The sequence below is a fragment of the Rana temporaria genome, chromosome 13, assembly GCF_905171775.1.
Source record: "Rana temporaria chromosome 13, aRanTem1.1, whole genome shotgun sequence".
In the NCBI taxonomy this organism is placed as follows: domain Eukaryota; kingdom Metazoa; phylum Chordata; class Amphibia; order Anura; family Ranidae; genus Rana; species Rana temporaria.
Genome location: NC_053501.1, coordinates 26011286 through 26022451, shown reverse-complemented (window position 1 = coordinate 26022451; position 11166 = coordinate 26011286). Strand labels below are relative to the sequence as shown.

The 11166-nt window shown below is 43.1% G+C and overlaps 1 protein-coding gene across 1 annotated transcript in view; it reads right to left on the bottom strand.

The window, feature by feature from the left end:
• Positions 1-8592: 8592 nt before the first annotated feature.
• The window catches only part of PTGER2 (prostaglandin E receptor 2), a 33538-nt gene continuing 30964 nt past the window's right edge, over positions 8593-11166 (bottom strand). The window contains exon 2 of the mRNA XM_040332069.1: positions 8593-9804. Within this exon, the coding sequence (XP_040188003.1) occupies positions 9484-9804 (321 nt within the window). The 3' untranslated portion in view covers positions 8593-9483. The remainder of the gene's footprint in view (positions 9805-11166) is intronic.

Genomic DNA, 11166 nt, shown 5'->3' with positions numbered 1-11166 from the left:
GTGTCTATGGGAGTGTTTGGCCATTCTTCCAGAAGCGCATTTGTGAGGTCAGGCACTGGTGTGGACGAGAAGGCCTGGCACGCAGTCTCTGCTCTAATTCATCCCAAAGGTGTTCTATCTGGTTGAGGTCAGGACTCTGTGCAGGCCAGTCAAGTTCCATCATCCCAAACTTTCTCATCCATGTCTTTATGGGTCTTGCTTTGTGCACTGGTCCAAATCATTTGGTGGAGGGGGGATTATGGTGTGGGGCTGTTTTTCAGTAGTTGGGCTTGGCCCCCTAGTTCCAGTGATGGGAACTCTTAAGGCTTCAGAATACCAAGACATGTTTGACAATTTTATGCTCTTAACTAAGGATGGGCTCTGGCGTGTTCGCATAGTACACGTTCAGAGCCCGCCAGGAAGTGTGCACGGCGCTGCGCTAATCACAGTCAGGGAGACATTGTCCCGATGCCCGGCTGCAGGGATCGTAAAATCTCTCCCTGGCTGTGATTAGTGCAGAGCCGTGCACACTTCCTGGTGGGCTCTGCACGTGTACTATGCGAACACGCCAGAGCTCATCCTTACTCTCAACTTTGTGGGAACAGTTTAGGGGACCCCTTCTTGTTCCAACATGACTGCGCACCAGTGCATAAAGCAAGGTCCATAACGACATGGATGAGCAAGTTTGGGGTGGAGGAACTTGTCTGGCTTGCACAGTCCTGACCTCAACCCGATAGAACACCTTTGAGATGAATTAGAGTGGAACTGCGAGCCAGGCCTTCTTGTCCACATCACTGCCTGAAGTCACAAATGCGCTTTTGGAAGAATGGTCAAACATTCCCATAGACACACTCCTAAACCTTGTGGTCAGCCTTCCCAGAAGAGGTGAAGCTGTTATAGCTGCAAAGGGTGCGCCAACTCAATATTGAACCCTACGGACTAAGACTGGGATGCCATTAAAGTTCATGTGTGTGTGTGTGTGTAAAGGCAGGCGTCCCAATACTTTTGACAATATAGTGTATGTTAGACTGATGGCCCTAACTGAGAACACTTCATCATTCAGACGCTAATTGGGGTAGGATCCACAGTCAACAACACGTTGGGCATTATATAGTTACCCGATCCCTGTTCACATTTATATATGGAAGAACTTGGTTACATTCCAACTACATGTGGTATTGTTTGTTTTTTTGCTGAATGCTCACATAAGCTTGCCAGCCTCAGGGAAAACAGAAACTTTTTAAAACAAATAAAACCTAAAGTACAATGGAGTTCGTTAATTAGTAAAAAGTTATAGCTATGCCATTTTTTTTTATTTTTTTTTTTAACATAATTACATTGGTACAGCTTGGTATATACAATACCCGTGGGATCCCTATGGAAGCTGGAAATGACTATAGTAAGCATAGCTACTCCAATCATCTCAACTAGCTTGTGGGTCCCGTGCTGAGCAGGTGCCCTGCTACATTCTGAACGCCGCTTGGCACAGGCGCCTTTTAAAATAGAAGTATGTTTTTTTGTTTTTTACCATCATACTTACCTAGGTGGATTCTGCATCGGTCCCCCTCTGAACTGAGAACCGAGCGATCGAACACCGCCGATGGCTCGATTCTCTCAGCTCCGTGAGTGGAGAGCTGCTGACTGTCAATTAGCAGCTCTCCTCTCTGCTCTTCCATGCTCACTAGCGAGCTCAGGCTGGACTTTTCCTTTAAGAGATTGCTTTGCTTTTCTCAATGAATGCAAAGCATTCTCTGATTGGACGAGGTGGAGAGGCAGAGCGGGGGCAGTAACAGGTTAAAGCAGGGGTGTCAAACTCCATTTCATCACAGGCCACATTAGCATTATGGTTGCTCCAAAGAGCTGGTTGTATCTGTAAGACTAGCTGTCCAGAGCACCCCTCTCCACCCACCATCGGATGTCAAGAGTCCCCCACCATCCCCTTCATCACAGTACACCCCACTTACCTTGTGTTGCTGCAGGGAAGAAACTGGGGGCAGAAGTAGGAAGCAGAAAGTGCAAGGTCTGGAGGAGGACCAGAGGAGGGCTGGAAACAGCTGCCACACAGTCTGCTGAATGCTAAGACCAGGGGAGGCAGAGACAAGGGGTGCTGTGGCTGGACAGAGAAGTACAGGATCTGGTGGAAATCTGTCCTCCTTTCTGCTGCTGTCTGCTAAGACAAGGTGGGGCCAGAAATAGAGGGGGGTGACTGTAGGAGAGGTACAAGGGCCACATTAAATGGCCCCACGGCCCTTGTGTTTGACACATGTAGTTTAAACGATACCTATAGTCACAAGATACACACTCATTTTTATAACCTAAACATTGTGATAACAATACAAACAATAGTTATTTTTTTAACAATCCAATATATGCTTCATTTAAAAATCTCCTTTCATGTGCTGTCTGGCTGCAGGCCGTCACTTTCCACAACTCCCTGGATTCCCAGCATTTATTGCAGCTTCTCTTCTGTTTACCTTTAATTCCTAAGGACTATATATCCCATGGTACCTTGCTGCTTGCAAGAAGTGATTCCTGTAGTGACCCCGCCTCCTGAAACTCTTCCTCTCAGCACCTCTGTCGTTTAAAAAGCAGGCTCTGTGAAATGTGTGGCACAGCAGTGCCTACTAACAGGGCATGGTGAATACATGTCACTGAATTCAATGAAAAAAATGTGTGGGGATCTTCAAGTAAGTTTACAAACTTCAAGGTTGTTCTAATTAGTAAGAGAAGGCTGGAAATAATTGAAAAGCAATGTGTAAATAAATACTGTATATGATTTTTAAATTTTTTCCATGTTCTTAAAGGGTCACTAAAGGAAAAAATTTTTTTAGCTGAAATGACTGTTTACAGGGCATAGAGACATAATAGTTAACTGATTCCTTTTAAAAATGATTAAAAATTGATAAAAAAAACAATCATATAATGTGCCTGCAGTGTAGTTTCGTTTTTGCTGTTGTTTCCTGGTTCTCTGATGTACAGAGAGCCACTAGAGGGCAGTCAGCCAATAGAGAGCAGTGATACTTTGTCTAAAACTCCTCAGCACCAATCCAGTTTCGTTTTACACACAGGATTCACACCTCCTTGATTAGTGACCACCGTGAGAAATCTCCCAGTACTGTGGTTATCAGGAAACAGGCAACCAGGAAGTGTCCAGAACAGAGAGGATTTACAGCAACATCAAAGCAAAAACGAACAATGAGGACATGAAACCAGGACTGCAGCAAGGTAAAGGAAGCTATTTAGCTAAAAAAAAAAATTCCTTTAGTGTCCCTTTAAGTTTTAAAATTTTTTTTGCATTAAAATAAGTATCCTTACCATATAGATAAATACTAATGATACTTTTGTTTAAATTATTTTTTATTTTTTGCAAAAAATCTATTTCCTTTAACCACTTGGCAACTGCGCTATAGCCGAATGAGGGCTACAGCGCGGTTGGCCAGTTCTGAGAGGGCGTCCTATGTCCTCTGGACACAGCTGATTGCAGATCGGGGTAAAGAGCCAATCGGCGTCTCTTTACAACGTTATGTGCTGTGTCCAATCACAGCTGAACTTGATGTAAACACACTTGCCAATTATCGGCATTCCTTTTCTCACGCTTTCATAGCGTGAGGAGAGGAGAGCGCCAGTAGCTAGCTAGTGTGAAACGAGACATCTATACTAATAATCAGGGCACTGATCATCAATGTCCTGATGATCAGTGCAGCCCTAACAGTGCCCATCACCGCTGCCTATCAGTGCTCTTCAGGGATGCCTATCAGTGCTGCAAATCAGTGCCGCCTCATCAGTGCCCACCAGTGCCGCCTTAGTGCCCACCAGTGCCGCCTTAGTGCCCATCGTGCTGCCTCATCAGTGCCCACCAGTGCCGCCTAGTCAGTGCCCACCAGTGCCGCCTTAGTGCCCACCAGTGCCGCCTCATCAGTGCCCCCTCATGAGCGCACATCAATGAAGGAGAAAAATAACATGTTTGCAAATTTTTTATAACAGAAACTAAGAAAAACATTTTTATTTGTTTTTCACATTTTTCTATCTTTTTTAGTTTGTTTAGCAAACCCAAGTGGTGATTAAACAGCACCAAACAAAAGCTCTATTTGTGTGAAAAAGTGAATAAAATTTGGGTACAGTGTTGCATGACCACGCAATTGTCATTCAAAGTGCAACAGCGCTGAGAGCTGTAAATGGGCCTGGGCAGGAAGGGGTGGAGGTGCCCGGTAGGCACGTGGTTAAAGAGTAAATAGCTACGCCCTAACACACACATTTCCAATTATTCTCAGAACTCGTGCTGGCACCAGGAATTGTATCATTCTCATCACATAACTGCTTGTTTATGAAACACATTTGTGCTTTGGTAAGGATACCACATGTGGCATTTATGTGGGAAGTGTAACATAATTTGGAATGAGAAGATAACTGACGAGCTGCGTGTGCAGCGGACCAGAATGAAAGTGTCTCAGTTTGTTTAGGGAACAAAGTCAGCTGGCTTTGTGATTTTAAAATATTTATTTACGGTGAAATCCTGTTTGTGAGTCATTCAGTATGAGTGTTGTTTATTTATCTTGCCTTTTTAACAATGAAATGGCAATTAGGCTTCATGTACACTGGATGTCATAAAAAAGCCAGTAGCGTTCGATGTAGCTGTAGAACGGGTTTCGCAGTAGCGTTTTTCAGTGTTTATTTTTTGTGTTTTTTTTTTTTTTTAAGCTTTTATCAGAGTTCGAGCGTTTTTACAGCTGAAAAACTCCCCTCAAAACCTACTAGTTCTGCAAAAAAAAAAAGCCCGATCTCAATCCAACACTGTGCCCGACAGCAGCATATCTCTCTCTCGACAGAGAGGCAAGAATGGGAGCCTGCTGTTAATTCCTGTGATGAGGAAGTGGGGGTTTGTGCCAAGCTGCGCTGTTTGTGTCTATGGATGCAGGTAGCACGGCTCAGGATCAAGCCCACATGAGTGCCCCATAGAAAGTGGCTTCCCATGGATGCACTCTCCGAAAAGGAGGAGCCAGGTGCGTTGGCTGGGGACACCAAAAGGAGGTTGGAGGCTGCTCTGTGCAAAACCATTGTAGAGAGCAGGTAAGTATGACATGTTTATTATTAAAAAAAATAATTTAAGATTTGGAATCACTTTATAGGCTAGATTCTCGTAGTTCGGCGTATCTTTGCGGCGGCGTAACGTATCCGATTTACGTTACGCCTCCGCAACTTAGACGGGCAAGTGCTGTATTCTCAAAGCACTTGCTCCGTAAGTTGCGGCGGCATAGTGCAAATCGGCCGGCGTAAGCCCGCCTAATTAAAATTTGGAACAGGGGGGCGTGTTTTATGTAAATGTTCTGTGACCCGACGTGATTGATGTTTTTCACGAATGGCGCATGCGCCGTCCGTGGAAATTTCCCAGTGTGCATTGCTCTTAATACGCCACAAGGACATATTGGTTTTGACGTGAACGTAAATTGCGTCCAGCCCCATTCACGGACGAGTTACGCAAACGATGTAAAATTTTCAAATTTAGTCGGGGGAACGACGGCCATACTTAACATTGGTACGCCGCACTTACGCCACCATATAGCAGGGGTAACTATACGCCGGGAAAAGCCTAACGTAAACGGCGTAACTTTACTGCGTCGCCCGGGCGTACGTTAGTAAATTCGCGTATCTAGCTGATTTACATATTTTGACGCGTAAATCAGCGTACACGCCCCTAGCGGCCAGCCTAAATATGCAGTTACGACCCGACGGAGTAAGACTTACGCCTGTCGGATCTAATAGATATCTATGCGTAACTGATTCTAAGAATCAGGTGCATAGATACGACGGCACAACGCAGAGATACGACGGCGTATCTCCAGATACGCCGTCGTATCTCCAGATACGCCGTCGTATCTCCACTGAGAATCTGGCCCTAAGTTTTCAAGAGACCAAACTGGTATCAGCAATCTGGATTTGGTTTGGTAAAACTTGAGAACTCTGCAGCACTGCTGGAAGCATCATGTCCAGGTATTGCCAGAATCTTAATATACCTTTCCAGAGGAAAGGTATATTCCATGAAACGTGTTTCCGTTCAGTAAACAATGTATGTTTTTAAAGGGCAAAATCTGAGATAATATGTTATAATACAGAGTACCCCCTGCCCCCGCCCCCCCCCCCTTTCACAGCTAGAACAGCCCCTCCACTCTTCTGGTAAGGTTTTAGAACAAGATTTTGGAACGTGCCTGTAGGAATTCGGGCCCATTCAGCTAGGAAGAGCATTGGTGAAGTGGGTACCAAAAGTACATTGAACAACCAAACAAACTCCAAGATGAAAGGCAAAAAAGCCACCAACCTCGGTGGGGAGATTTCTTCACCCAAGTCTTTTAGATGATACAAGAAGCTACCTGGCTGGCTAATTATTCAAACCAGACATAAGGAATTCAATTAACAAAATAATTGGTTTAATATATTTTATTACAAAATTCAAACAATAAACACAAGTTGTATTTAATTTAAATAATATTCATCCCTTGCTGTGCATATCATTGAAATATCCGTAGATTGGAATGTAAGTGCATTTAATATACATTGAGTGTCAGGTGATATTGGTTCCTCCATAAAATAGCAGTTGTAAACACATTTTTATTAATATATTAATATAATTAAAACACAAAACAGACGATTCCTACATCATGGAATTTATAAGGCATTATTTTTATTTTTTGCACCAGTAGAGAAAGTGATTAAAGTCATTGCTCACATTTCAGGATTAGAGGACATTTTTCTGCACTTGATTTACTCATGAAATTACCAACTTTACATTCAACAAAATTGAAATTGAACTTAAATTTCATCATGTAGACCATGAAACATGCTTGAAAAATAATTCTTTAAAATAAACAGATAAACAGAGCTAAGGGTATCTAAGGCTGGCCAAACAAGGATCAGTTTTTTGAATCAGCAAGCAGGCTGATAGGAATAAAAAAAACTGAACAGATTTCCACATCCACACATCCTCTCCATTGCTCCATTATCATATTCTGATATCACAAACTCCTCTTCTGTCAGAATGCACTGATTGGCTGCAGCGCTGATCAATAGAACATTTTCCATCAAGCCATTTTGAGAGATGTTGATGATTATTAGATCGAATTCTCTAGAGCTGTAATAGCTAGCTATAGATGAATCGAAATCTAAATGCCATAGATGAATCGAGCCAAGTATTGATCCATCTATGGACAACTTTAGGCTGAACTTTTTTGAATGAAGTAGAGAAGGGTTAAAATGCATTAATTTCCTGTACTGTAAAAACAATATGAAGTGCAAGTAAAGCAGGACATAGATGATACTGCTAGTGGCTATGATTGATTTTCCATCAATTCCCATTCCAGAGACAACTGAAAAATTCAGATTTTCCTATAGTCTTAGTCCCAGTGACAATGGTCACTGGGAAACCCAGAGAGGGGAACAGAGCATGGACACGGATAACAACAAAAGCATGACCGGGGTTGTAGTCCTTCACCACGCTATCCAAAATGTGGTATTATGTACACTTTAAGGCTAGGTTTACAATGGCGCACACTACTGTGCGTTGCGGGAATTATTATCGATACCAAATGCCACCCCCATGCATCTCAGCCGCAGCACGATTGTGGGTGCAGAAATGCCAAGCAAACTGTATGGTCAAAAAGAACATGCGGTTTCCCTGCGGCCGCATTTATAAAAATGTGGATGCACCTTTTTTTGTGCGTTTCACACACCACAGCAGCCCATTCAAATGATTGGTCTGCTGTGCCTGAGCAAACGGGGGACACACAGCACAAACTAGTGTGAACCAAGCCTTACAGTAGTTTCTAACAAAACCATTGAATGTTACGTCTGTCAGTGCTGACACGAGACCACACGTCTTTGTTGATCAACTCGATGTGTACCTAGAAAAAATTATTTAAAGCCCATTTGAACCCTCATTTTTATTACTATAAAGTAGTCAGGCATGGCATATACAGTACAGTAATAAATGCATAGGGGCCCAAAAAAAATGTATACGCTTCAACATGAAAAATATATGCATAAAAAATGTTATTACTAGATTTATTTAAACATCAAATTGTAGCTGTAAGTCATGTTTGAATTATGCAATCACATCTCAGCTGCTCAAAGTGGTCACCATTAGTAATCAGACACTTTTGATTTCATGCTCTATGTCTGCATAATGTTTCAATTTCTTCCTGTAGTGCAGTGGTTCTCAACCTGGGGGTCGGGACCCCCTCAGGGGTCGAATGACAATTTGCCAGGGGTCCCCAAATCCTGGGCTGTTCCTGAATCCTGCATCACTCCCCCAGCCTTTTCATGGTCACCCAGCAGGGCTGTTTCTAAAGCCCCCGGCTGCCCACTCAGCCGCTTCACAGCCGACCATTCAGTTCACAGCAGCATAGGTGGGGGGGCAGAGACTAGAGATCAGCTGACTGGTGAGGAATGTGAAGTGGGAGGGGTTGGAAGAGACCCTATCTCCTGATTTCGGCATAGGTGTCACTGCTACAAGACACCACAAAGTCAGAGACACAGTGAGTAACACAACCTGTGATTAGAGTTGCCATTAAAAGTCCCCACTACAGTTCTCAGATGGGCAGCTGACCTTGATCAAGAGCACCCAAGTTGACTGATGAGAACTCCCCCAGCACTGCCACTGATCCCACGCCCCACCAGCACTGCCACTCATCCCAACTCCCCCAACCAGGGAGTAAGATGAGGAATAAATATAGAGAATACATTGAAGGGAGAGGAAAAGAGGGGGATGAACAAAGAAAAAAAAAGGGAGAGAAAGAATAAGAGAAAGAACAAGAAAGATGGCTAGAGAGATGGATGGGGAAAACAATTTGGATAGAAAGGAGTCCATACAAATCTGCTAGTGTATTTAAACTCTACCCAGATTGACAATACTCCTACGTTGAGTGGAGCCATCCCAAGTCGAGAAGTGTGTTACTGGCTGGATCATCAGATAAAAAAAAAATGAAAAAATAAAACCAGCCGCCTTATTCAAGGACTGAGGCTGAGTTTTTGTTTTCGGGTTTTGATACGCATGAAAAAAAAGTTGAACAAAGAGTGCCTCTATAACCCCGAGAAGCAATTTTAAGCTCAATGTGCCCATAAAACCAACCAAAATCACCTTCATTCTTATGTTTTGCCTCTCCTATTGCATCTTCCATAGATTTAGCCAAAGTGGTTATTTCTGAAGACTTTTTGGTGAAGAGCAATGTCTTAATTTCGCTCATCACTACTAGCTGTGGAAGCAGCCAAGCATCACCATCATTAATAGGGTTCTTGGTGTAGCGTTAAACCATATGTCATGCTCTCTCTTTATGCCCCACTGTCCACAGGTATCCGCAGAGTAGATTCCATGTTTTCATATCGCTCCCATACAGAGAATTTTACAACAATTTGACCAACTCTTAGTCAGAATCTACTTCTGTAAGTGCCCAAATGCCTTCTGAAGTGCTTTTCAGATGCAATTTGCATCTACCTTTTTTTAGACCAAAAGAATTGTTATGTGTCTGTTTTTTCTCCCCATGCAATTTTCTCCCCATCAGCCAAAGCCTTTTCCTGAGCACTCCCATATGTAGTGTCTATATTTATCTTGGTGTTCGTGGTTAGATGAGTATTGAGAGAGGGGAAGTTTGAGATACTCTTGTTATTGAAAGAGGTCTGGCAGCATATAACTGAACGCATCACTCTGAGAACAGAGGGTCGCAGGACGGTGAAAATCCATGGGTCTATAATAGAATTCACAGAAAGGAATCGGAGCGCTAAAAGGTCCAGTGTGTCTTCACCGTTGTCATCGGCAGCTCTGTTGATGTATGCCCTGATCTGTAAAACAAGTAAAACACAACAGTGGCATTAAAAATGTGCTGTCTGGAAATAAGACCTAAAACTTTATATAGCCAATATGTCTGTGAAGGATTCCATTTATGCATGTTATGGCATAGCTACCGTGTTTCCCCCGAAAATAAGACTGGGTCTTATATTATATTGGCTACAAAAACACATTTAGGCTTATTTTCAGGGGATGTCTTATTTATTTACGGTATGTAGACAATACCGTATATAATAACAGTATGTAAAAAAAGTTCCTGTGTACCCCATCTTCTCTCATCTCTCCCCCTCCCTGTAGGCTCAGGATTTAGCATTATAAAAATCCTGTAATCTCATAAATAAACCCTGGTTAAAGTCCTTGTAAAATCATGTAATTTGCACTGTAAAAGGATTATATAATTTCCAGTGTGTGTCTTTATGTAACATTATTGTGGAAAATACCTTATTTACAGCACCGTTGGGCACTCACGTGACCCACTGAAGTCTCCTTCCCCTCTCCGAGCACTGCAGAGGAAGGGCCCAAGAGCCCCCACTGACGTCAGCCCCACTCTGAGCACTGCAGAAGGATGGGTCGCTGATGTCAGCCGGGACGAGAGCTCTGGTGGGTCACGTAAGCGCCCAGCGGCGCTGTAAATAAGGTATTTTCCAGATAAATGTTACATAAAGACACACACCGTATATTAGATAATCCTTTTATAACGCGGATTACATGATTTTACAAGGACTTGGGGTAGGGCTTATTATCCTACAAAATCACGATGGGTCCTATTTTCGGTGTTGGTCTTATTTTTGGTGAAATACGGTAGTAGTAGCTGGTCACATTTACCTGGACTTGTAAAGTTTGTGTATAGCAGGGGTGGCCAAACTTTTTTCAAAGAGGGACAGATTTCATGAAGTGAACATGCGTAAGGGCCGAACATTTTGCCTGACATTCTTTGAATCATTAAAATTTGGTCTAAGTGTGTTTTTGTTGAGCAGTAAGACACTGCCGAACAAGAATTCTCTTGCCTTTGAGGCTGTGTGTGGTGAAAAGATGAGCTTGGGTGTGTTATTTGAATATATCGTATTTAGCACTTTAGGAAGGAAGTTTCAGGGGAAAAAATGTAAATAAAGAACTGTGAATCAAAATAAGGGTCAATGCAGCCTAATCAGTGCCCATCTGCAGCCTCGCCATTGCCATGAATGCAGGCTCTCCATTGCCATGCATGCAGCCTGATCGATGCTCACCTGCAGCCTCGGAGGGCTGGACGAGAGCCAACAGATTACATACAGGAGAATCTCCTGTTTACACAGCAGCCTCTTTAATACAATGTCCCACCTCCTATGATAAACAGACGAGTCGTCCAATGGCAGCCC